The sequence below is a fragment of the Loxodonta africana genome, chromosome 15 (assembly GCF_030014295.1).
Source record: "Loxodonta africana isolate mLoxAfr1 chromosome 15, mLoxAfr1.hap2, whole genome shotgun sequence".
Classification (NCBI taxonomy): Eukaryota; Metazoa; Chordata; class Mammalia; order Proboscidea; family Elephantidae; genus Loxodonta; species Loxodonta africana.
The window spans coordinates 25,816,616-25,843,517 of record NC_087356.1 but is presented as its reverse complement, the minus strand read 5'-3'; the positions used below and the strand labels follow the sequence as shown (position 1 = coordinate 25,843,517).

The 26,902-nt window shown below is 45.9% G+C and overlaps 1 protein-coding gene across 1 annotated transcript in view; it reads right to left on the bottom strand.

Annotated features, from left to right (window-relative positions):
* Positions 1–5,940: 5,940 nt before the first annotated feature.
* Positions 5,941–26,902, bottom strand: part of ATP6V1B1 (ATPase H+ transporting V1 subunit B1) — a 30,160-nt gene continuing 9,198 nt past the window's right edge. The window contains exons 2-14 of the mRNA XM_064268701.1: positions 25,739–25,794; positions 14,350–14,448; positions 14,051–14,144; positions 13,472–13,549; positions 12,376–12,515; positions 11,302–11,403; positions 10,588–10,685; positions 8,912–9,035; positions 8,487–8,637; positions 8,200–8,282; positions 6,747–6,851; positions 6,443–6,572; positions 5,941–6,353 (exon numbers count right to left, since the gene is read on the bottom strand). Coding sequence (XP_064124771.1) covers positions 6,190–6,353; positions 6,443–6,572; positions 6,747–6,851; positions 8,200–8,282; positions 8,487–8,637; positions 8,912–9,035; positions 10,588–10,685; positions 11,302–11,403; positions 12,376–12,515; positions 13,472–13,549; positions 14,051–14,144; positions 14,350–14,448; positions 25,739–25,794 — 1,424 coding nt within the window. The 3' untranslated portion in view covers positions 5,941–6,189. The remainder of the gene's footprint in view (positions 6,354–6,442; positions 6,573–6,746; positions 6,852–8,199; positions 8,283–8,486; positions 8,638–8,911; positions 9,036–10,587; positions 10,686–11,301; positions 11,404–12,375; positions 12,516–13,471; positions 13,550–14,050; positions 14,145–14,349; positions 14,449–25,738; positions 25,795–26,902) is intronic.

Sequence of the window (26,902 nt, the reverse complement as noted above, 5' to 3'; positions counted from 1 at the left end):
GCACCCACAAACAAACAAAAGAAAAACCAAGTTAACCTAGTGACACAATTTCACATAGATACCAGTGTTTAACAAATTTTGTAGCATATTTAAATTTATATCATTAAATTAAAAGAAAACATTTGAGAAACTGCTGAAGCATTAAGGAACCCCATGGAACAAAATTCAAAAATCCTGTCCTTCACTATGCATACCTCTCGGGTAAATGCAACTGTAGTCAAAAGTAAATGCTTACAACATGGTCACAAACAAATAAATAGATGGAAAATAAAGATATTACCTGAAAAAAAAAAACTGAGAGTTTTTTTTTTTTTTGCTAGCAGCTCTGCCTTTCAAGAATGCCTAAAGGAAATTCTTCAGGCTGAAAACAAGTGACCTCAAACTGTAATTTGAATCCTTGCAAAACAAAACAAAAGCAATAACAGAGCACTGGTAAAGACAACTATAAGACAATATAAATGTATAATTCTGCTTTCTTCTCTCAACTGATTTTAAAAGCTATCATATAAAATAACATGTATATTATTGTACTGTTAGGACTCTAACATATAGAAACGATATATCTGACAATAATGACACAAAGGATGTGGGTGAGAGCAAAGTTGTATTAGAGTAAGGAAATGACACCAGATGGTTACTCAGATCCACAAGGAGAAATGAAGAGAACCAGAAATGATAAATAAGGAGGTTAATGTAACAAAGTTTATAAAGTTCTTTTCTTCTCTCGCTTTTAAAGAACATAAAGTATAAATAATTATATGATATATTGTTGTATAACACATATATATGTAATATTTATGACAATAGCACAAAAAGTGGAAGAAGGGATAGAGATATATAGGAGTGATGCTTCAATATCTCACTGGAATTAAGTTAGTATAAATCAGAAATAGATTCTGATAAATTAAGATGACAGAGCAACCGCTAAAAATAATCATATGTGTACATTAAAACAGAGCTGCAAAATGTATAAAGCAAAAACTGACAGGATTGAGAGAATAGACAATTCAACGATAATAGTTGGAGACTTCAATATCCCAGTAGTGGACCAAACAACAAGGCAGAAATACAACAAGGAAATAGAAAACTTGAACAACACTATAAACCCACTTGACCCAACAAACATCTTTAGAACTCTCCACTCAACAGCAGCATGCACATCCTTTTTAGTGCACACGGAACTTCCTGTGTAATCGGCCACACGCTAGGCCTAAAACAAACCTCAATAAATTTAAGAGAATTGAAGTCATACAAAACGTGTTCTTTGACCACACTGGAGTGAAATTAGAAAGCAACAACAGAAAGAAATTTGAGAAATTCATAATATGTGGAAATAAAAACACGTACCCAAATAACAAATGGACTAAATAAGAAATCACAAGATAAGTTAGAAAATACTTCGAGATGAACGAAAAGAAAAACATAACATACCAAAACTTCTGAAATGCTGCTAAAGCAATCCTTAGAAAGGTCTCAGTAAACTAAAATTCTACCTTAGGACAGTGGAAGAAGAAAAGCAAACGAAACCCAAAGCAAGTAGAAGGAAGCAAATAATTAAGATTAGAGTGGAAATTAATAAAATAGAGGAAATTAATGAAACCAAAAGTTGATTCTTAAAAAAAAAAAAAAGCAACTTTTTAGTAGATTGAGCAAGAAGACTCAAATTACTAAAGTTAGGCATAAAAGAGGAGACATTACTACAGACCTTAAAGAAATAAAAAGGATTACAGTAGCCCCTCTTATCCGAGATTTCCTTTCCTCGGTTAGGTTACCCACAATCAACCACAGTTTGAAAATGTTAAATAAGTGTATAGCATGATGATATCTCATGCCATCCTGTTCAATCATTTACATAACTTTTATTATAGTATATCATTGTAATTGTTCTATTCTATTATTAGTTATTGTTAATATCTTCTTGTGCCTAATTTATAAATTAAACTTTTTTTATAGGTAAGCATATGTAAGACAAATCATAGTATGTATAGGGTTTGGTACTGTCTTCAGTTTTAGGCATCCATGGGAAGTCTTGGAATGAATACCCCGTGGATAAAGGGGGACTGCTGTATAAGGTAATATTATGAACAACCCTTTGCTAAAAAATTAGATAGTTTAAGTGAAATGGACAAAAATACTGAAGGACACATACTACTGAAACTGACTCAGGAAGAAAGAGGTAATCTGAACAGACTCATAAAGAGATTGAATTAGTAATTAAAACAAATAAACTACCCACAAAGAAAAGCCCAGGACCAGATTTTTGGTGAATTTTACCAAACATTTAAAGAAGAATTAATAATAATTCTTCACAAACTTAAAAAAAAATTAGAATAGTGAACAATTCCAATTCACTCTATAAGGCTAGTATTATCTTGATACCAAAATCAAAGACATAAGAAAAAACGTTTAATAGACCAATATCTCTTATGAATATAAATGCAAAAATCCTCAACAAATTACTTACAAACTGAACCAGACAACACACAAAAAGGATTACGTACCATAACAAGGTGGAATTTATCCTAGGTCTAGTTTTATACAAGATTAGTTTAACATCTGAAAATCAGTAAATGTAATATACCATATCAATGGAATAAACGACAAAAATCCATGATCACCTCAATAGACACATAAAGAGCTTTGGACAAAACTCAATACCTCTTCATGATAAAACCTCAACAAATTAGGAATAGGACAAACTTCCTCAACTTGATAAAGGACATCTATGAAAAATCCACAGATAACATCATAGTGGTGAAAGACTGAATGCTTTCCCCCTAAGATCAGGAACAAGACAGGGACGTGCACCCTTGCCGCTTCTATTTAACACTGTAATGGAGGTTATAGCCAGGGAAACTAGATAAGAAAATGAAATAAAAGGCATACATATTGGAAATGGAAAAGTAAAACTGTCTTTACTCACAGATAACAAGATCTTGTATATTGAAAATCCTAAGACATCTACTAAAAACTTATTACAACTAATAAGTGAGTTCAGCAGGTTGCAGAACACAAGACCAATACACAAAAATCAACTGTATTCTTATACACTAGCAATAAATAATCAAAAATGAAATTAAGAAAATAATTCCATTTGCATTTACAACAGAATAAAGAATTAAACACTTAGGAATAAATTTAACAAAGCAAGTGCAAAACTTATGTTCTGAAATCTACAAAACATGGTTGAAAGAAATTAAAGAAGACTTAAATAAATGAAATGACATCCCATGTTCATGGATCAGAAGATTTAAGAGTGTTAACATAGAAATACTCCCTAGACTAATCTACAGATTTAACGTAACTGCCATCAAAATTCAAGCTGGCTTCTTTGCAGAAACTGACAAGGTGATCCTAAAATTCACATGGATACTTAAGGAATCCAGAATTGCAAAAACAATCTTTAAAATGAAGAATAAAGCTGGAGGACTACCAGTTTCCAATTTCAAAACTTACCCAAATTTACAGTAATTAAGAAAGTATGATACTGTCATAAAAGTAGGTATATAAATCAATGTGGTAGATTTGAGAGTCCAAAAATAAATCTTCACATTAATGGTCAATTATTTTTGACAAGGATGCCAAGACCATTCAAAGAGTAAAGAACAATCTTTTTAACAATTGGTGTTGGGACAAGTCAACATCTGCATGTAAGAGAATGAAATTGGACTCTACCTCACACCATATAAAAAATTAACTCAAAATGGATCAAATGTTAGAGCTTAGAAGAAAGCATAGGCATAAATTGTTGTGACTATTAAGTGGGTAGTGGTTTCTTAGATATGACACCAAAAAAAAAACACAAAAATAGACAAACTGGACATTATTAAAAAGAAAAATTTTGTGCTTCAAAAGATACCGAGAAAATGTAGACAGCTCACAGAATGGGAGACAATATTTGCAAATGATTGATTAAGGACTTGTGTCTAGAATATATAAAGAACTTTTTACAACTCAATAATAAAAAGACAAATAACCCAATTTAAAAATGGGTAAAGTATCTGAATAGACATGTCTCTAAAGAAGCTATACAAATGGCCAATAAAAAAAAAAAACCCATGAAAAGATGTTCAACATCATTAGTCTCTACACGTTGCCGTCGAGTCGATTCCGACTCCTAGCGACTCTAAAGGACAGAGTAGAACTGCCTCATAGGGTTTCCAAGGAGTGCCTGGTGGATTTGAACTGCCAGCCTTTTGGTCAGCAGCCATAGCTCTTAACCACTAAGCCAACAGGGTTTCCTCATTAGTCATTAGGGAAATGTAAATCAAGGCCACAATGAACACCACTTCACACCCAGTAGGATGGCTATAATAAAAAATACAAGTGTTGAAGACATCTAGAAATTGCAACCCTCATACACTGAAGGTGGAAATGTAAAATGATGTAGCCTCTTTGGAAAGCAGTTTGGCAGTTCCTCAAAAGGTTCCACAGAGTTACCATACGACACAGCAATTTCACTCCTAGGAGTACATACAAGAGAAATGAAAACATATGTTCCCACAAAAACTTACATACAAATGTTACAGTAGCATTGTTCATAAGAGTCAAAAGGTGGAAACGACCCAAATGTACATAAACTGATGAATGGATAAACAAAAGGTGATGTATTTATACAGTGGAATGACTGTGAATCATTTTGGATATGGGAATTATAATCTCAGGGTCTCCTCTGGTGCCAGCTCTTGATCCAAGAATTCTGACCTGGTTCCACAACACATTGGCCCAGAAGTGAAACATGGCCTTTGCTTAAGTCCCACCCTTGCCAAACCCCTCCACATTCATACAGTGGAATATTATTTGGCAATAAAAAAAAATACTGTTACATGCTACAACATGGATGCATCTTGGAAACATTTTGGTAAGTGAAAGAAGCCAGACCCAAAAGACCATATATTGTATGACTCCGTTTATATGAAGTGTCCAGAATAGTCACATCTATAGGGACAGAAAGTAGATTAGTGCTTGCCTAGGGCTTGGGGGTGGGGAGGGGATGCTTGTGGCTGGAGGAGACTGGGGGATGATGGCTACAAGTGGGTGCAAGCTTTCTTTTGGGGGTAATGAAAAGATTTTAAAATTTTTGGTGATAATGGTTGCATAACTCAGTGGCTATACTAAAAATGTTGAATTGCAGGATTTAAATAAATTAATTACAGGATATGTGAATTGTGTTTTACTAAAACTGCTATTAAAAACAACCCTATGCCTAGTGGACACCCAAAGCTTTCCCCCAAATGACTGAATCATTTTGGGTATGGAAATTATATTCTCAGGGTCTTCTTTGGTGCCAGCTCTTGATCCAAGAATTCTGACCCGGTTCCACAACACATTGACCCAGAGATGAAACACAGCCCTTTGCTTAAGTCCCACCCTTGCCAACCCCCCCCCCCCCCACTCTTAGGAAGCATTTAGGACTTCATTGAGGACGGGGCAGGGGAGCTAGTGGAGGGGATGACATTACAGAAGAGCAGGCAGCTTTCAACGGAATATTAGGCATCTGGTTTTCAGGATGCTCTTCTCCAATTTCATAACTGGGGGTCTTTCCTCAGCCTTCTGCATTCCTCCTTCCCTTGCCCCCTTCCCTGGTCCTCACTCAGGCCATCTCCCCAGCAACTCTCTTCCTTTCCTCTCTGGAGCAACCCAAATCCCCCCACAGCATCTCTCAGACAGAGCTATTTAGAATCAGACACATCTTTTCTGGCCTTGGTTGTCCCTGAGCTCATATTCTACCAAAGAAATTTATCAAGATATTCCTAGCAAAGATAAACATCTCCCTAAGAGAATTTTTTTTTTAAGTAGAATAGTTTAACAAACCCCATGTACTCATCACCCAGCTTCAACAATGATCAGTTTTGCCAACTTGTTTTGCCCTAAGATAGTAAGTTCTTCGCCTCAGTTCTTATTTGGGGGGGGGGGGGCATTTAAAATAAAAAAGAGAGATCTTCCTAGCAGAGCAAAACATAGACTACAGGCTTAACCACTTTCTGTTTTTTCCCCAGTGCCAGGAGTCCGGGGAAAAGAGTGGAGTGTAGGAGCCCCCACAGACGGAGGGTGGGTGGGTGAGTGGATGGATGGAGCGCGTTGAAGGGCGAAGAATCGGTGGGTTCTGACGTGTGGGGCTGTGGCGGATGCGGGAGAGAGCGGATTAACATGGGCGCGGAGGGGAGGAGTTCCAGGCCGCGGGCGGGACTAGAGCGCAGTGGCCGCAGCGGGGCTCTGTGGCGCCCCCTCGCGGGGGTAGAACTCATCGACGATGCTCTGCGGGATGCGCTTCAGCAGCTCTTTGGGGAAGATGCGCAGCAGCTGCCAGCCCAGATCCAGCGACTCGAACACCGAGCGGTTCTCGTAGGGACCTAGGGACGGAGCAGCAGGGCTAGGAATGTGTGTGGTGGCGGAGAGGAGGAGGAGGGAGGTGCCGCCTGGACGCCCCAACGCGCCTCACCCTGGTTGATGAAGTTTTTCTCGAACTTCTGCAGGAATTCCAGGTAGAGCAGGTCCTCCGAGGTGAGCGCCTCCTCCCCCACCACGGCCTTCATGGCCTGCACATCCTTGCCGATGGCGTAACAGGCGTACTGAGAGAGGGCAGAGGCGGTCAGCGGTCACGGAAGTCGGATGGCCCCACCCTGGCAGCACCCCTTTTGGGGGAGGAATTTTGCCAGGAGAAAAGTTCATGGTCCAGATGGGGTTTAAACCTCCAGCTTCTGAAATTAGATTATCTACTAGCCCCTGGGCCCTCTCCTCCTTACCAGCTGGTTGGAGACATCTCCATGGTCCTTTCTTGTCATGCCCTCCCCAATGGCGGACTTCATCAGCCTCGACAGGGAAGGGAGCACGTTGATGGGGGGATAGATCTGGAGGAACAGAGGAAGGCAGTGGCAGACAGCAGGATCCAAACTTTCCTTCCCACCTCTCCCTCTGTGGTCTCAGGAGACTCATCTTCTTTCATCCAACAGACAAATTCTAGATGTTGTGTTATATATATATTTACAGCAATAAAAATAAATACAGGAAGGAAGGAAGGAAGGAAGAACCTGCCAAGCAAAGAGGACAAAGTCATGGGGCTTGCCTTTCACTAGGTGGGCGTGGGGGATGCAGACCGTTCCAGGTGACACTCTTAGAGGGGGTGACACCAAAACGAATGTCTATAAAATTTCTGTGCAATGTTTCAGCAGAAATTTATTGTTTGTTAAAAGACTATCCTGGTAGTTATAACAACAAAAGCAATTTTCATAAGCCCAGTTTACACGTATGAATATACCTACAGGGCTAAAACTCAATGCTAATTTATTTTCTGAACCTTGTAGTGCCTCCCTTCCCCGTCAGAGTTGTCATTATTAACCAATTACAATGATGCTTCCAATCACGTGGCTTCGCCTACACATGCTACAAGAACACGATGTTGTTTTTGTTGCTGCCGGTCTTTTTGTAGTCGCTGATTTTGTCAAATTTTCTGGTCTTTCAGCTATAATATTGTGAAAATTAGTATTTGTAAACCTTTATCAATAACTTTTTTTGAGAAAGAAGTAGTAATTAAAGGAAAAAAAGAGTGATATACAGGAATTAGAATTCTTTTATTAGTCCAGAAAAACATTACTAAGGATTCTGTATGGTCTGGTATGGGAGGAGGTCCATGGTGGGGGGAATGACACCATGAGTTACTGCACTGGGTGACAGCAACCCTAGTGATGCCACTGTATGGGACAGACACTTTTCGAACCCTTCGTTACATTATTCACAACCTATTTGTGTCATTTAATGATTGTTTTCTGCTCATCTAAACAAATAACTGGAGAGGGAAGAGAAATAGCATTTATTCACCATTCCATGTAGGTGGTTTATGAGTTGGAATCAACTCGAGAGCAATAGGCTTGGTTTTAGTATGTGCCACATGCTTTTTATATGCCACCTTATTTTGTCGTCACAATGCATCTGTGTGATTAGTAGTATTCCCATTTTATAGAAGAGGAAACCAAGGATCAGAGAGGTTAATTTATTTTCTCATAGTGACACAGCCAGACAGGCTGGATTCTACCCAGGACTGTCTCTATGGAAGAACTGTCTTCTTTCTGTAGATCACACGAACTTCCCAAGTGGCTGTCTCCTGTTTGGGGCTACCCTTTCCTGGCCCCTCCTAATCCACTGAGAGACACAGCACAAGGAGTGGTGGAAAGCAGGAAGTGGATAGGGAGGGGGCAGTACCTGTCTGTTATGAAGCTGTCTGTCCACGTAGATCTGCCCCTCTGTGATGAAGCCTGTCAGATCTGGGATGGGGTGGGTGATATCTACAAGAAAATACACTGGCCTCAGTGGGGATGGGAACCAGGCCTCACCCACTCATGGAAGTGACAGGGGTGGGAGTGCTGTCCCCTGCTCTGACGGAGGAACAGTTATGCACAACAATGCAAAGCAGTGTGGACCCTCTAAGTGCCGGGGTGGAGAGGGGAAGGCAGGAGACAGTAGGGGGCAGTGGGCAGTGAGGAGCTCACCATCATTGGGCATGGTGAGGATGGGGATCTGTGTGATGGAGCCTCCCCGGCCCTCCACACGGCCTGCCCGCTCATAGATGGTGGCCAGGTCTGTGTACATGTATCCGGGGAAGCCTCGTCGCCCAGGTACCTCCTCCCTTGCAGCTGAGACCTGCAATACCATGGGCATGGGGTAAGAACGAGGGAGAGAGGCTGACACAAGGAAGAGTGGGTGGGAGAAATGAGTGGGGGCCAGGAGAGGAGGGGCCAGGCTGAGACCAGCCCTGGAGCTTATCTGTGTGTGTGTGTGTGTGTAGTGGGGGGTAGGGCTGGGTGGGCAAGCTCCCCTCCACTTGGGGCCAGGAAGTGACTATGAAGGGTGACCCATGGGGTGTATCGCCTAGGAGAGGTAGGGATGAACCAGCCACCCCTGCCAGGCCCCTCACCTCTCGCAAGGCCTCTGCATAGGAGCTCATGTCAGTCAGTATGACCAGCACGTGCTTCTCACACTGGTAGGCAAGGAACTCAGCAGTGGTCAGTGCCAGGCGTGGAGTGATGATCCGCTCAATCCTGGAGGTATGGCCAATGATTAGAGACCCTGGGGGCCCAGGTTGTGTTCCCTTTAGCCCCAGTGCTGAGCGGAAGGTGAATTGGGAACCTGGTGTTGTGCGTAGAAGCAGAGGATCGGGTAAGATGAGCTCCTGCCCCCAGGTCAGGCCATAGTTCCCAGGAGTGGGCAACCCTTCAGCCAAGTCTGATACCCCCTCCCTGCTATTCAAGGTAGGAAGGGAGACAGAGGCTGGGGCAGGCAGGGGAGTTGGGTGGCAGGGAGAGAGCAGGCCCAGGAGGTCTGCTGAGGTCTGAGAGGGGCCTGTCCTTGGGGACCTGTAGGTGAAGGGCTGGGAGGGGTGGGCATGAGCTCCTGCCCTAGCTCCACTTTGCCACTGGGCACCCAGACTGGCCTCACCCTCAGGGTCCTCAGGATTCTCCTGTTACCTGCTGTTCCTCTCACGCTCCTGAGCAGGGGCATAGTAAAAGTTAACGAGCGCCCGGGGGCAATCTCTAAATTGCGCCCCTCCACCCCACCCCAAGTTTCAAGATGAATAGACGTTAATAGCAGCGAGGAAAAGACGCCAAGCGGGCCCGCGGGGAGAGTGCTCGATTTCCCGCTGCGCCCACTGAGGTGAGGGGGCGGCGGGGCGGGGGGACTGATGGGCGGGCTCCAGGGGCGCCTGGCTGGGCCGCGGTGATGGTGGCAGAGCCGGCGCGGCGCCTCCGGGCTGGTGAGTCATCCCAGCAGACGTTGAGAGCCAGGGCAGCATAGAGCGGCCCCAAAACATCGCTAAAGCGGGCACAGGCTTTCTGGAGCAGCTCAAGTCCTGCAGAGTTTGGTCTTAGACGTATCTCTGCACCGTGTGCTGTTACCCCCTCTAACAGTATCACAGGTGTGGTCTGCACCCCCTTGGACTTCACCCTGGGACAAGTGCCCCCTTTGCCTCCCCCCCTTCTGCCCTTGAGCACACTCAATATGAAAGTCTCACGCCCTAGCTTGCCTTTCCCCTTGCAGCCCCCCTGAGTACCCCTCAGGATCATGCCTCTGGCCCCTGGCACTCAGTCCAGGGCTCTGTGCCTGTGGGTCTTCCTCAAGTAATGTCATCGCAGGCTCCAGAATTCTGTGACTTAGTTTTTGGAGTACCCTCAATACCCAGCTAGGCTTAGCAGAATTTTTTTTTCATCCACTTGTCCCCCGAATTTAAAGTCACACTTTCTAAACTTTTAAAATAGCATTTTTCCTAAACAGAATGGTTTAGGGAAATAATCTCTTTAATAGTGACTCTGTGGAAGTGACACAAGGATGAGGAATGCTGGCTGGAAGCAGATCGTGGAAAGAGCAGAGGGGCTGGGGGCAGCAGGCAGGGGGGTGGTCTGGCTCCCTCTGTCTATCCATGAGCTATCATTACCCCTTCCTAGGACACAGTTTCCCTGTCTGCACACCGAAGGGTAGGTCTCCCAGCTCTGGCCCATGCCTGTAGTTCTGGGATGCCCCTGAACTCTGGTACTCTGGGTCTTGGACAGGTGCCTGCCCACCTGAGGTCAGTATGGGCATCAGGGGAGGGCTCACGTGGGGTCGTTGGCCAAGTTCAGGAAGAGGCAGACGTTCCCCATGGCACCGTTCTGCTCAAAGTCGGACTTGAAGAACCGGGCTGTCTCCATGTTCACCTGGACATACAGTGGGGAGGGCGCTGGCCTCAGGACCCCACCTCCTCCCATCTCTTCTCAGAAAAGCTTGTCAGCTGACTGTCTGACAGTTACTGGGGGGTCAGGGTACCATGGCCACTGGGATGGCCCTGGTGATTGAGAGGGGAGGGGCTAGGCATGCTGCCCCAGTCCTGGCTTCATCAGACTCCCAAAGAGAGGTACAGGGTTCCTCAAGTGGTGCTCTGTTCAATGCTGTCCCCACCTTTCTGTCCTACACTTGAGCCCTCTGAGAGGACCCTATTTCCTCCTTCCCAAAGTTGTCTTGTTTCCCCAAGTTCCCTGGCTTCATCCTCTCCTAGGCCATCCTGGGCCCATCTGTGACTACCTCAGCCAAGGGGCACCTTGAGGGACACATTGCCCCACTCTGGTCACTAAGCCCACTCTCACCCCTTCAATGATACTCTTGTCTCTGTCCTGTGAGGGCCTCCCTTTCCTCTCAGACAGGCCCAGACTCTGATGGCTTCTCAAGGAACAGGACTGTGCCTCCCCCATCAGATCAGGCTGTGCCAGCTGCCAAGAAGGGCAGGGCTGCCACCAACAGTTTCCAGAACCTGCCCCTCTTCCCAGCCCCTCTTACCCCCATGGCTGCAAAGACGATGGCGAAGTTGTCATCGTGATAATCCAGTACAGCCTTGGATTTCTTCACCAGCCCAGCTTGGCGGCAGATCTGGGCAGCAATCTGGGCCACAGTGGATGGGGAGGGAGGGAGGACATCAGAGCCAGAACCCAGCACCCACCCCGATTTCCAGTCTGTCCTCTAGACTGGGCCTTTGGTGGGAGGGACTCGAGCCCAGGGAAGTAAAGGGACTGGCCAGGACAGCCTTTCTTGGAGGGTGGGAAGGGGGGTGTCCTCTTCTGTGGCTACTAAAGGGCTGACAGTACCTGTCATGAGGAGTGAGCAGGGTAGCAATTTCAAAGTGCAGTTGTCACAAACAGGTGTGGGGCAGCTTGGCTTAGGGCAGTCAGGCCCTTCCTGTCCTACCTCTGAGAGGGCTCTCAGTTATCTCCTCCTCAAAGTTATCTTGTCCTCTCGAGTTCAGGGGGGAGATAAACCCACTGGGGATTTATCTGTGACAGAACTGACACAGGCCTGTAGTATGTGGGGCTACCAGACATCATGTTGAGATGCCTTCTAACCACCCAGACCATTTTGAGGGTAGACTGGGGCACATCAGAAGTGGTTGGGGCAGGAATCAGAGAAGTCCCTGGAAACCTTGTCACACCAGCTGCTCTGAGAGGAACTGGGCTGTCTGCCCTTGGTGGAGGTGGGGTGGGGAGCCTGTGCAGGGAGGCTTTAGGTGGCCATGGGGCTGCCCTGCAGGGGCGACTCTGTGAGTTTGTCAAGACCATTATAAGGCCCAGTGGATGTGGGCTGTCTGCTCTGTTGAGCAGGACTTTCAACCCTGGGGACTACCTGCGGCCTCTTGTGAGCCAGTGAGGGCCCACTCACTGGGGGCAGAGGTTTGAAGACCTGCCAGGAACCGGAAACTGACACTGAGAAGATCTTGTGCAGCCCTGGGAGGACAGCTGTCAGTCTGGAGGCTGGTGACTCTGGCTCACTGGCCCCTACCTGCTTGGCCCACCAGCCCAGACCCCGTTCTCACTCTGTCCCTTCCCCTTGGCCATGCTTGTTGGCCCCTGCAGGCTTCACCTCATTATGGGGGAGACCAGCTGCAGAGAAAATGGGGATCTTCTGACCCCGGGCAATGCTGTTCATGACGTCGATGGGAGAAATGCCCGTCTGGATCATCTCTTCGGGGTAGATGCGGCCATGGGGGTTGATGGGCTGGCCTAGAGGGGGAGATGGTGGAGCCATGCTCAAGGGTCCAAGTCCCTTCCCTGCACTGCCCCAACCCTTCCCCACACTGCAGAGCAGCTGCATCCAACAGGACTTCCTGTGATGGAGGGCATTCTCTAACTCTGCTACCCAATATGGCAGCCCTTGCCACATGTGGCTACTGAGCACTGGAAGTGTGGTTAGTGGGAAGGAGGAGCTTAATTTGAATTTTATTTCATTTAAATTTAAATAGCCAAACATGGCCAGTGGCTACCTTGGACAGCACCATTGTAGCTCAATAGAAGCGGCAGGCTGGCAGCGTCCTCAGGCTGAGGCCAGCTTGGGCTGAGGCAGTGCCCTCCTCATGACCTACAGGTGTGTGTGCAGGGTTTGAAGGACCTGAGGGTGACTCGGACACCTCCTGTCTGAGGGTATCGCACCCTGTTCTCTACCCCTGACTTGTGGCGTGGCCTTGGACAACTCCCTGGGCCTCCATCACGTATGTCCTCTGTACACTGATGTGATAGGGTCGGAGAACTCAGGAAGACCCTGACAGCTTGAATGGGGAGGGTCTGGAAGGGGCTGTATCTACTTCTGCAGGCCTCCCCAGCTGCCAGGATTGGGGACAGAGAATGGGGAAGGACAGTGAAGGTCTTGGGGCACAGGTGGAATCTGCATAAGGGTGATGACACTGTTACAGGAACTGGACAGGAAGTGCTAACGGCAGTATTTCAGGCTCTGTGGCAAGTGGTGGCGGCAGATTTGGGGACAGAGAGACCTTTTCTGTACTTTCACACCTGATCTGCTGGTCAGTCTGACCAGACCTACAGGTAAACCCTGGGCAGTTGCCTCTGGCCTGTGTCTGGGGCAGAACTTCAAGGGCAGAGCTGCCTCTGGACAGGTGATGACGGGGTGAGGAAGGTCGCTGAGGTTGGATCCTGAGAGCCATCCAGAGCCTCTGGTCACTCACCATTGATGTCCAGGAAGTCCTCCGCCATGACTACTGGCCCCTTGTCAATAGGTTTGCCAGAGCCATTGAAAACTCGACCTGGGAGTGGGCAGAGGGTGTTGGAGGAGGTTGAAGGCCAGCCCTGTGTCTCTCACTGCTGCCCACTCTCCACACCACCGCCAGCTCCCATCTGTCCTCCCTACATCACCATCTCCCAGTCTTTCCCTGGGTCCCCTCTCAGCCCTCAGTTACTCCCAGGGAGCTGGCTACAGTGGCTGTCCTCTTGGACAGGGCCCTCACCCTCTCCTGGAAGCCTTTTACAGGCAAAATCCTGACCCAGGACAGTGGCTCTGATGGGGAGAGTCTATGGCAGGAAAGTGGGACAGGCCAGGTACAGTAGGCCTTGGGAGAGAACTAGGAGACATGTAGGGCTTATCAGCCCCTTTCAGCCCCAAATAGGTAGCTACCTCCTGTGCCTTTGATTTATTGAATCTGTCTTCCTCATTTATTGAACACCTGAGCTGACCTTAAAGAATTCACAGGGGAGCCAGGGAAGCTGGCTGGGAGGGCAGAAGAGAGGCCCCTACCCCTGCCCCTCACCCAGCATGTCCTCCGACACTGGAGTCCGTAGAATGTCCCCTGTGAATTCACAGGTGGTCTTCCGGGCATCGATTCCAGAGGTCCCTTCAAACACCTATAGGGAAAAGTGGTTCATTATTCCATTAAGGGGCTTTCTGGAGAGAATGGCCCTCCCATTCTATACAACCTTGTGCGCCCAGTCCTGGGCTAGGTGCTATCAGGGAAATAGGACATTTCCTGCCTTCAGGCACTTACAAGTGTGGGAACTTGTGAATGCACGTATTCACTCAGCCAACCAGCACCTCATTGATACCACTTGCCTGGACAATTGCCTTGGTCCCAGCCACCTCAAGCACTTGCCCGCTCCTCTGAGTCCCATTGGGGAGGGTGAAGTTGACAATCTCAGCATACTGGGCAAACTGGCAGGAGGGGAAAACAGCCAGAGAGACAGTGAGACTAGAGGTGAGGTCCCTGAGTCCTCCCCCATCCTTCCTTGATCCATCTCAAACCTCTCCTCTTGTGCCCAGACACTTGGAAATGAACTTTGTTATGGATTGTCTTAGTTATCTAGTGCTGCTATAAGAGAAATACCACAAGTGGATGGCTTTAACAAAGAGAAATTTATCTCTCACAGTCTGGTAGGTTACAAGTCCAAATTCAGGGTGTCATCTCCAGGGAATGGCTTTCTCTCTCTGTCAGCTCTGGAGGAAGATTCCTTGTCCTCAATCTTCTCCTGGTTGAGGAGTTTCTCAGGTGCAGGGACCCCAGGTCCAAAGGACGCACTCTGCTCCCAGTGCTGCTTTCTTTGTGGTATGAGGCCCCCAACTCTCTGCTTGCTTCCCTTTCCTTTTATCCCTTGAGAGATAAAAGGTGGTGCAGGCCACACCCCAGGGAAACTCCCTTTACATTGGATCTGAGTAAGGGTGGTTGTACAATCTCCCCTAATCCTCTCAGCGTAAAATTACAACCACAGAACGGAGGGCAACCAGAGAATACTGGGAATCATGGCCTAACCAAGTTGATACTCACCTTTTTGGGGGGACATAAATTCAATCCTTGACATGGATTGAATTGTGTCCTCACAAAAATATGTGCTAGAGCCCTAGCCCCTATACCTGTAGATGTAATCCTATTTTTAAAAAATTATTTATATTTTAATAATATTTATTGTGTTTTTGGTAAAAGTTTATACAGCAAATTTGGGTCCCATTTGACAATTTCTACACAAATTGTTCAGTGAAATTAGTTACATTTTCCACAATGCATCAGCATTGTCCTTAATTGCATTCTGGTTGTTTCGTTTCCAGTGCTCTAGTTTCCCTGCCCCCTTACCTTCTCAGAAACCCTGGTGGTGTAATGCTCATTAACTAATGAACGGAGAAGTAAAATTCCATCTATGCAATGGAATATTTTTCAGCCATAAAAAGGAATGAAGTACTGATACATGCTACAACATGGGTGAACCTAGGAACATTGTACTAAGTGACAGAAGCCAGACACAAAAAGCTACAGATTGTATCATTCCATTGATATGAAATATCCAGAATAGGGAAATATAGAGAGACAGAAATTAGATGGGTGATTGTGGGGAGGGGAGGTCGGGGGGTGAGATTGGGGGGTGACTCCTAATGGGTACAGAATTTCTTTCAGGGTGATAAATGTTCTAGAATTAGACAGCAGCAGTGATTACACAACTCCGTGAATACACTAAAAACCACTGAACTGTACACTTTAAAAGGGTGAATTTTGTGGTAGGTGAATTAGAACTCAATTAATAAAGAAGAGGGTCAGGTTGTCCTTCCAGGACCACAGGCATCAGGTGGGCAGGTGAAGCTCTTACCCAAAGAGATATCTGAGCATGCTCAGGAGCCACAAAGCCCCGGTCTTTATGAGACTAAGGAGTCCCTGGGAGGTGCAAACGGTTAAGTGCTCAACTACTAGCTGAAAGGTTGGCGTTTGAAACCCACCCAGAGCTTCCTCACAAGACGGGCCTGACAATCTGCATCTGAAAGGTCACCGCCTTGGAAACCCTATGGAGCAGTTTTACTCTGCACACATGGGGTCGCCTTGAGTAGGAATCCACTCTAAGACAACTAACAACAACAACAAGAGGAGGGTATGAGCTTGGCCATGGAGGCTGGAGTGGAAGAGGAGCCCTCCCCCTGACACGTCCTCAGCTATCAGCAGTGCCAAGACGGTCAGGTCCTATACCTGCTCCTTCTCCCCAGAGGAGGTACTGGAGAGAACACATATCTTCAGAGGCATCTCCCAGCTCCATCACCTTGCTTCCTAGGTTTTTTAAATTACTTGAAGAAGTAAGCCATAGTCTTAATCCAATAAAATTAAATGGTAGAAAGACAACATCTCTCCCCCATTCACAATTCCTAATACTCTGGGGAACAAAGTATTCCTCTAAGTACTTCCTGGACCATAGAGGAAATCAAAACTGAAATGATAGATTATCTGAAAAGAATGCGAAGGGCATCACTTCATGCCAATATTCATACTTACGGGGCGCATAAAGCCGTACTATGTTCTCTGGCTACAATAGAAGTAAGTAAAAAATTGATAACAAAAAGATAGTTAGAAAAGCCTCATACATTTGAAAATTCAAGAACATCGTAAATAGAGAATAATTGTAATTGGGTTAGAAAACATTTAGTACTAAACAATAACAACAACAAAAACTGTCAACATTTATGTGTTGCATTTAAACTTTTAAATGCTTACGTTAAAAAGAAAAAATATTGGAGAAGCTTAAAATTATGCAGCTTGAGAAGTCAGAAAAAAAAAGAACAGCATTAAAGCTCCAAAGAAAAAAGAAAGAATAATAAAAGAGTAGACATTATTAAAACAGAAAACAAATACACAACAGAGAAGATCGACAAAGCCAAAACTGGTTTTTTGAAAAGCCTAATAAAAGGGACAAATCTCGAGCCACACTGGTAAAGAGAGAAGGCATAAATAAATAGTGGCTGGAATTAAAAAGTCATAACTAGATATACTGACGATATTAAAAGATAATAAAAGGAATTATGAATAACTTTATGCGTTATATTCGAGAATTTAGATAAAATGAATAATGTTCTAGACGAATACAACTCAAACCAAAACCAATTAAAAAGGAAATGAAAAGCCAGACTAGTCCTTTAAGATATTGAAGAGGTAGTTAAAAATCTTCCCACAAAGAAAACACCAGTCCCAGGTAGCTTAACCAGTGAGTTCTAACAATCAAGAAACAAATAATTAAAGGCTTACTTAAACTGCAAAAGACTGGAAGAAAATGGATGATCTTTAATTCATTTTATGAGGCATGCATAACTTTGATACCAAAATAAGATAATTCTGGGAAAATGACAGGCAACCTCATTCATGAACATAGATTTTTAAATTGAAACAAAATATTAGCATACCAAATCCAGCAATGTATTAAAAAGACCAATTTGGGGTTATTCCAGGAATACAAGGTTAGTCTAATATTAGAAAACCTATTATAATTTACTTTATTAATAAACCAAAGCATTAGAAAAAACTATGATCATCTAAAAAAATTTTAGGGAAAAGAAAAAGTCCATGATTAAAACCAAAACTACTCTTTATAAACAAGGAATAAAAGGGAACTTTCTTAACCCTCAAAAGAACACCTTTAAAAACCATATAGAAAATATCATACTCAATGGCATAATACATAAAGCATTCCCTTTAAAATTGGGAGCAAAACAGGGGTGCCTGCTAACGTCATTCTGTTCGGCATCTCTCAGGAGGAACCAGCCAGAGTAACAAGATGAATAGAAGAAATGAATAAAGATTAGAAGGAAGTAAAACTATTAGATGGAAAGCTCCCCAATCTCCAAATCTAATAAATATAGTACCCAAAAGAAAACCACAGACCAGTTTCTCCCATAGATGTAGAAATTCTAAATAAACCATTAGCCAGTCAAATTAAACAGTGTATTAGATATTTTTTTTTATTAGATAAATAAACAAATACAATCAGGGATGCAAGGCTGGATCAATCGATATCAGGGAATTTGTCGACATCATTCATTGTTTTAACAAATTAAAGGAAAAAAAACATAAAGCTATATAAATAGAAGCCTAAAAGGCTTTTGATAAAATCCAGTGGTTGCTTTTTAATACAATTTTATGTAAAACAGGAATGGAAGGCAATTACTTGAACACTAGACTAATTAAAAAACCAATATCGACATTCTTCTAAATGATGAAATGCTGAAGCCATTTTCATCAAAATCAGCAACAGACAGAGATGCCTGTATCACTGCTATTATATGTAATTGTTTTGGAAGTTTCAGATTATATAATAAAAGATAAAATAAACAAACAGAAGAAATTTAAATGTACATCAGTAAACGTGAGTGAAGAATGTTGTATTTTTTAAAAAGGAGGTGGGAGGGGACTATATCCTTCAAAAATGTCTAAGAAAGGTTATGAAGATGCTGCAGGTTATAGGAGGCTAAGCACACATGACGATTAAATTCAACACCTGTCTCTAGGCTGGATCCCATACGGGAGGGGGGAAATGCTATGAAGGACACTATTAGGTCAACCGATAAAGTTGGAACATGGATAGAAATAAATTTAACAAGAAAGCTATAAGAAAATAATTAAAATCTTATTGAAGGACATAAAACAAGCCTTGGACAAATTGGAGAACACCGTCTTCCATGACAGGATGACTTACTGTCATAAAAATATGAATCTTTTAAAAATTATATAAATTAAATGCATTCCCAATGGATTATTGTTTTGGAACTTGATGAAATGATCTTAAAATTAATATGTCTGAGAATAGCCAAAAGTAGTTATGGAAAAGATCAGGGATGAAGGAATTGCCTGATCAGATATTCAGGCTTGCACAAATAGATCAGTGGGATGGAGTCCAGAAACCGGTCCCAGATGTTATGGAACTCTTATAGGACAAAGGTGGCATATTAGTCCACAGGAGAAAAAGATACAAATGGTGCTAACGTAACGGGTATCTACTTAGAAGATACCCACACCATAAACACAAATACATTCCAGGCACATAAAAAATTTAGTATCAAGCTACAAAATAAAAATTCCTGCCTTTCTCCCTGAATAGTTAAAAAGCCAAAAAGCAGGCCTGAGGAAGGAAGGTGGTTGAGAAGCACAGCAGCCCACCTGTAGTTAGTTACAGAGAGGAGGGACAAGTAATATATTGAGAATAATGGGAGATCCTTATTGTCAGCAAGGGGAGTTAGAAATATAGAAAGGAAAATAAGCTAAAATGAATGCTGTGGTGTTGGACCGGAATTGGGGGTTCCAGGGTGGACCCATAGTTTTCAAAAATGTATGGATACATTCTATATTTATTGAAATATAAATAAAATAGAGAAGTGAATGTACACGTTTCCTAGCTCTGTGCTAGCACACCTAGTATCCAAGTCTCGTTTCTATGTACCATTCTCTATTAAATGGAACCATTCTCATTCTCAGAGAAATGGCTGAGGCAGGGAAAGGGTAAGATGACCCTGGACCATCTTATACTAGAAGGTAAGAAAGTGGTTAAGCATGGTGGGGACGTGTCTAAAAGACACAGAAGCCGACTTGAAGGAGCTCACGCTGGCCAAGTCTGAGACAATTGGAGCATCGAAATAGTAATGATAGTAATCAATTACATCCCTTTGAATAAAACAGAAATCTGAGCCTCAGATGATATACATTTGAAAATAAATGAATGGGATGAAAGAAACCTTCTTCTTACAATAGAATGCCAAGTAATAAATTCAGAAGAAATGATTTAATTAAAAAACCACCATCAGAATAAAAATTCAGGCAAGAAACATCAATGGGTGCTGAAATCCGTAGGTGAAAGTTGGATAAGGAATAGGATACTTACATACTGTCAGGGTATCTGCCCACAGAATATGTATAAATGAAAAGGAAAAAAGAACAAACTTACAGGGGAGAAACCTGGAGGTGCCACTCTCCCAGGGGACCCTTGCTGGGCTCAAACCTATGACAGAAGGGTTTGCAGCTCTGAGAATTACTGAGGAAGACTCTGGCTTGGGTCCCTCCTTGTCCTGTGAAGAGGATGCCCCTCCGGCCGTGTAGATTGGGGGACCTTTGCAGGTGGGGGGAAGGAGGCTTGCCCAAGGTCTGAGGTCTGCAGCGCGGCTTGACGCCAAGACTTCTTTGGATTCTGCACCACGAGAGGGCGCCCAAGAGCAGAGAGAGCAAGAACTCGAAAAGCTGGTGAAATACAAGTCCTGGCTTTTTTTCCTCTTCACTCTGTGTGGCCCTGTGTCTCTCAGGCCTCATTTGTCTGTGGAGGTGATGGTGGACTGCTAACCTCAGGAGGAAAGTTGCTGGACAGAGCCCAGGACACAGTGGGCTCAGAAGAAGTCAGACAACAGGCCCAATACAAACCAGGCAGCGGGGAGATAAAAAGTGATAATTTTTATCTAGGTTTATGTGGGTTTACCTAGGTGAGGAGCCCTGGTGGAGCCGTGGTTAAATTGCTCCGCTGCTAACTGAAACCAGCCATTCCTCGGGAGAAAGATGTGGCAGTCTGCTTCCGTAAAGATTTACAGCCTTGGAAACCCTATGGGACAGTCCTACTCTGTCTTATGGGGTCCCTGTGTGTCAGAGTCGACTTGACAGCAATGAGTTTGGTGGTTTTTTGGTATGTAGGTGAAGGAGTCCCTGGGTGGTGCACACGGTTGATGCTTGGTTTCTAACCAAATGGTTGGCAGTTTGAGTGAAGGGGTCAGGTACATGGAGGACTAGGAAGTTCTTAGCAAGCCTGGCAGGACTTATACACAGGAGTGCTGGCCTTCAACGCCTCTTCTTCTGACCGTGCCCAGGGCAGGTTGGCACTCCTCTTTGGAAATTGTCTTCAGAGCTGATGCACATTCTTTTGAAAGTTCTTTTTCCTTTAAGAGCATGGGAGCCACCCAAGACATTTGGAAGGACTGATTCGAGTCACAGAATGTAGGAGCTGGAAGAGCCTTTGGTAAAATGGTTCTCAAGATGTACAGCAAGGTCAGCACCGTCTGCGAATGTGTTAGAAATGCACATTCTCAGGCCCACCCCAGACCTGCTGAATCAGAAACTATGGCATCCCTGGGGCCCAGCAATCTGGGTTGTGACAAGTCTTCCAGGTGATTCTGACGCACCCTCAATTTTGGGAACCAACTGCTCTAGTGAAATCTCTCGGCACTACCCCAGACAGATGGATGTCAGTAACGCAGACTTCTCTTTAATGCTTGCAGTGACCTGTGCGAGAGTGCACGTGTGCGGCAGGGGAGACGTTACTACCTAATCCATCCTCACACAGCTCACTTGCTGGAAGCTCCATGATATCAACAGGAACCTGCCTTTGTTGTGACTTCCACCCACTGGTCCTGGTGCTGCCATCTGGCGTGACACAGGACAGCTCTGTCTCCTCTGTCAACCTGAAGGCCTCTCACAGATTTGAAGCTCTTTTTGGGTACTTCCTGATTATTCCCTTTTTTCAGGCAAAACCTCCCCATACCTACTCACCTTGCTTTTAGACCTTACTTCTGCTCGCAGCCCCCAGTTCTGGTCAGTGGACTTCCCCAGACCTATTCCAGTTTATCCGTTTATCTGTGTCCCCCAGAACTAAAAATTGAGCTGCAGAGTGGTCCGACCCCACATGCATGTAGAGGAGCTGTGCCTTTATGAGATCACAGCTGGGGGTGTGGGCGTTTAATGATCTAGGGAGTCGGTTTTACACTCTACATATTAGTTTAGCCTTTTCTGGGTCACACACCCTGGCAAAGCAGATCAAACTGGACACTCTTCCCAGAAAAATACACACAGGCTTTCAGAGGTTTGCATACAGTTTTAAGGACCCTATTTTCCAGGATAAGAACGTCTGATCTACATCCCACTTTGGAGAGTGGTGTTTGGGGTCTTAAACGCTAGCAAGCGGCCATCTAAGATACATCAATTGGTCTCAACCCACCTGGAGTAAAGGAGAATGAAGAACACCAAAGACACAAGGTAAATATGAGCCCAAGACACAGAAAGGGCCACATAAACCAGAGACTCCATCAACTTGAGACCAGAAGAACTAGATGGTGCCCAGCTACCATGGATGACTGCCCTGACAGGGAACACAACAGAGAATCCTTGATGGAGCAGGAGAACAGTGGAATGCAGACCTCAAATTCTCATAAAAACACCAGACTTAATGGTCTGACTGAGACTAGAAGTCATGGCCCCCAGACCCTCTGTTAGTCCAAGACTGGAACCATTCCTGAAGCCAACTCTTCAGACAGGGATTGGACTGGACTATAAGACAGAAAATAATACAGGTGAGGAGTGAGCTTCTTGGCTCAAGTAGACAAGTGAGACTATGTGGGCAGCTCCTGCCTGGAGGCGAGATGAGAAAACAGACTGGGACAGGAGTTGGTTGAGCGGACACGGGGAATACAGCGTGGAGAAGTGGAGTGTCATCACATTAGGTGGTGGGCAGTGAGGGTTGCATAGCAAGGTGTGTTTAAGTTTTTGTATGAGAGATTGACTTGAATTGTAAATTTTCATTTAAAATACACACCTGAAAAAAAAGAGCCTCTGGTCTATGCAAAATTCTCCCTCCTCCTCCCAATTTTTCCATTTGGGTAGGGTGGGAGCAGGAAGTATAATTCTGATTCAAGACAGGCAGCAGGTGGCGCTGTAGAGACAGAAATGTGACATTTTGCCCAAGCAACTCTTGGGTAGGGAAAGGGGTTGTAGGGCAGTGGAGAAGGATGCAGAGAGGTACCTTCTCCATCTCCTGAACTTATGAGACTATAAACTGCTGATTTCTTTCCTTCCCTCTGCAAGCCCAGAGTTCTCCAGGTGCCTCCACCACCCAGTAATTCAGCTCTGCAAAAAGTTACAGGTGTATCCAATAACCACAAAACGATAGGTCCAGGGACCTCCAGTTTCCTAGTTGAGCCCTATATTTGAAGTTGAGAAAACGGAGGCCTGTGTAAGGACTGATCCCCCCAAAGTAACAGAGCAGGGGGCAAAGCTGGGACAAGACCGACTTCCTGACCCCCGGCCCATGTTCTTAATCATACCAAACCGGGTCCTATATGGACTGGTAAGTGAGGTAGGGAGTGTGGTGGGGAGGGTGAGGGAAGCATCAGAAGGCACTGATTTCCATCAGCATATTAGCATTTCTACATTCCAGGCAGAGCTGTTGGTAACTCTTCTCAAGGAAGAATAATACAGTAAAACCTGCAAAAGCCCGAACCTGTGTAAGGCTGGAATCTGTCAGAGAAGGAAAACTCAAATCTTTTCCACTAAAACAAGCAATAGAAAAGTGGTAAGGCTGCACCCTGTCAAGGGTGTAAAACTTGCAAGACTCCGAAAAACAGGGTAGCCCCATTGAGTTCCGGCTCTCACAGGTTCCACCGTACACTTACCTGATTTGGTTCTCACGACAACCTTATTACCATTTAATAAATGAGGAAACTGGGGTTTGCTACCCTAGACTGATGACTCTCGAACTTCAGGGAGCATTAGGTCACCTAGAGGGCTGAGGCCCACCCCCAGAGTTTGAGTCCAACAGTCTAGGGTGCGGCTCAAGAATTTGTATTTCTCACAAGTTCCCAGGTGCTGCTGATCTTGACTAACTTGCTCAGGGCACAGGTAGCTCAGTAGAAAGGGCAGGATGGAGCTGGGATGGAAATTCAAGAAGTGTGAGTCAGGCTATCTAACCCCTGTGCAAACATGAGTGGTTACCTCAACCACACCTCCTCGCTGGGCGGCCCAGACACTGATGGGTGAAATAGCAATACCCCTGTGAACTTGGGACCTGATTTCCAGGAGTGAGTAAGTCTGATTTCTTTCATATAGTTGGCTCAGCTCTTGACAGGTCTAATGTGAACACTTATTCATTCATTCACCTCATTCATTTACTCACCTTTGTCTGAACAAACTTGTACAGGGTTCCTACTATGGGCTGGTGTTCAGTAAAAGCACTGTGTGGTTGTAGCACAGAGGGCTAAGGAATAATGAAACACTGACCATGCCCCATAGGAGGGCACGGTGGGGTGGGGTGGGGTGGGGTGGGGTGGGGTGGGGTGGGGGGGAATGTGTGGCCAGGTGGTAACCAAATGCCTGGATGGATGCTGCTCATAAGACTCATCTGTACAGGATGCTGAGGAAGGCCAGAGGACGGAGATCCTTGCTGTTCAGAGGCCTAAGGGAGGTTTCCAGGAGAAGGGGACCTCTCTCTCAGCTAGCCCCAGGGATGAGTCAGAGAGAGAGGATGAGGGATGGGCAGGCTAGGAGTCAGAGGGGAAAGTATGTGCAAAGGCGCAGAAACTTCAAATGGCAGCTCCAAACAGCCACAGGCTGGATTTCTATGTGGGGAGGGGGCAATGAGATGAGAGTGGAAAGGTGTAGGAACACTTATGGGCTTTATAAGTGGAGGCAATGGGAGCCTAAGTGAGTCTGAAACAGGAGAGTGAAGGGGTCAGGTCTGCATGGCTGCAGGGTGGGTAGAAAATGGGAGGGGGCCAGGCTGGGAGCCCAGAGGCCATTGCAGTGATAAGGTAGTGGAGGGGTGGGAAAGAGCTGACAGAACACCAGCACTGATACAGGTGGGGCCCAGAAAGACAGGAGTCAGGAGGGCACCAGGTTCCCAGTCTGCCTAGCTGGCGGGTGTTATAGATCCCACAAAATTATGTATTGTAAACCCTAACCTGTATGCCATTTGGAAATGGGCTGTCCTTGTTAGCTTAAAGAGACAGGATTAGTAGGGTGTGTCTTGAGTCGACCTCTTTTGAGATATAAAAGAGATTAAACAATCCAGAAGCAGAGATGGGGGAGGAGAGATGCCAAGCCATATGAAGATCACCCAGGAGCAGAAGCTCAAAAAGAGACAAGGACCTTCCTCCAGAGCTGACAGAGAGAGAGAAAGCCTTCGCCTAGAGCCAGCACCCTGAATTCAGACTTCCAGCCTCCTAAACTGTGAGAAAATAAATTTCTGCTTCTCAAGGCTACCTATTTGTGGTATTTCTGTCACAGCACTAGATAACTAAGAAGTAGGGGTGGGAGGTTGGGAAGCTGGAATGGGTTGGTGGAGGGAGGCCAGCAGGGTGGTCCCATACTTTATGACTCAAGAATTCCCAACCTCAGGACTCGAAATGCTGGCAGTGTCTGCCAGGCTCCTACATACAGTTCCCCAGAGGCTACAACACAGACTCACACCCCATCCCATTCTATGAAGGCCGCTCGCCTCCCACCCACGTGGCCAGCACCAAGACCAAGACATTACAAAGGTCTTCGACAGCCATCAAGCTCTGGAGAAGCGTTAGCTGGCATTGGCCTGCTCCTGTTCCTCTTTTCCCTTCAGCCTCCTTTAAAAGAAGACCTTGTGAGAGCCGTGGATGGGGAGAGTTCAGCCTTATGAGGGAGTTAGACACAATGTTTCTACTGATGAAGAAAAGGAGGCCCAACAGGCCCAGGATCCCCAGCCCCTTAGTGGTAGAAGCAGGTTTCCTAAGGCCTGGAGAGGGGCAGCCTCGGATGGCTGGGAGACAGGCGGGGAAGGAGAACGTGAGGATGAAAGGGTGTTTAGAAAGAGCAGAACAGGTCACGTGGGGGGCAGTTTAGAGGAAATCCTGGTGAGGGGGGAGGGGAGCCCTGGGATTTGTCCTTGGTGGGAAATCTCACCCAGAGGAGGATGAGGCAGAAGGGTCTTACCTTGACGTGGTCCAGCACCACCAGGGGCCCGTTGACGCTGCACACGGTCTTGTAGGCTGGGGGAACGGCAGGATGGGTGAGGGTCCGCCTGGTCCTATCTCACACCCAAACACACAGACCCTCTCTTACACACACACACACACACACACAAACACACAGAGGCATCCTGCCTTTCTGCCCCTACGCCTCCCGCCTCCTCCCCAGCCTGGGCCATCAGGGTCATTAGCTGTGACAGGGCCAGTCACCATTGCTGTAAGGGTCATGCCCCTGCCCACAGGGCCCCCGCAGCCCCGGACACCTGCAGGAGGCTGGGGAGGGCCAGCGAGGGCAGAGGCCTCCTTGGAGCACCACTCCCCCAGCTCCCAGCAGTGGCCTTTCTGGTCCCTAATGCTGCTTAGCCCCCACTGTACCCTGTCCCTCCTTTCTGACTCACAACATTTGGAAAGCTTCTGGCCCCCAGCTGTGGCCAGGAACTGCCCTCCCCTGCTCCTCACCAGGACCAGGTTTCCCTCGTTCACCCCACACTCACTGAGCACTGTGTGGGGAGAGGGATGGGAGGGGTCACGGCACTGGTGAGAAAAACCAGACAGGGCCTCTGCTTTCAGGAACTTTCTCTAAATGCTGAGCCTTCTAGGTCCCAGGCTCACTGGGTGCCCCGTGAGGGAGGGAAAAGAGCTACAGGAAGGAGGAAGCAGAAGGTCCCACAGACCTGGAGAGACCTGCAAATAGGGAAGGAGTGCAGGTTACCCAGTGGAAGGATTTGGTTAGGTATCAAGAACACTTCCTAACTTCAGTGTTCGGTCTCTGACGGAAGAAGCCATGGGCTGGCAGACAGGAAGCTGAGTTTTGGTTCTGCTAGGAGCTAACTGAGAGACCCTGGGATGGTTCCTCCCCCATAATCGTGGGACACCATAGCCCTTCCTTGAGGTTCTTGTGAGGCACCAATGAGACAGCTGAGATGAAGGAACTTGTCAATGGGAGATGGGAGGGATATCTGTGAGGTCTCTGGATCCCTGACAAGCTGCAAGGACCTCAGAGAGGACTGGTCCAACCCTTTGTTGCCCTCGAGGAAAATGGGGCCCAGAAGGGTGAAGAGCCTTGCCCAGGATCATACAAGGTCCCTGGGTGGTACAAAAGGTTTGTGCTCATTTATTAACCTAAAGG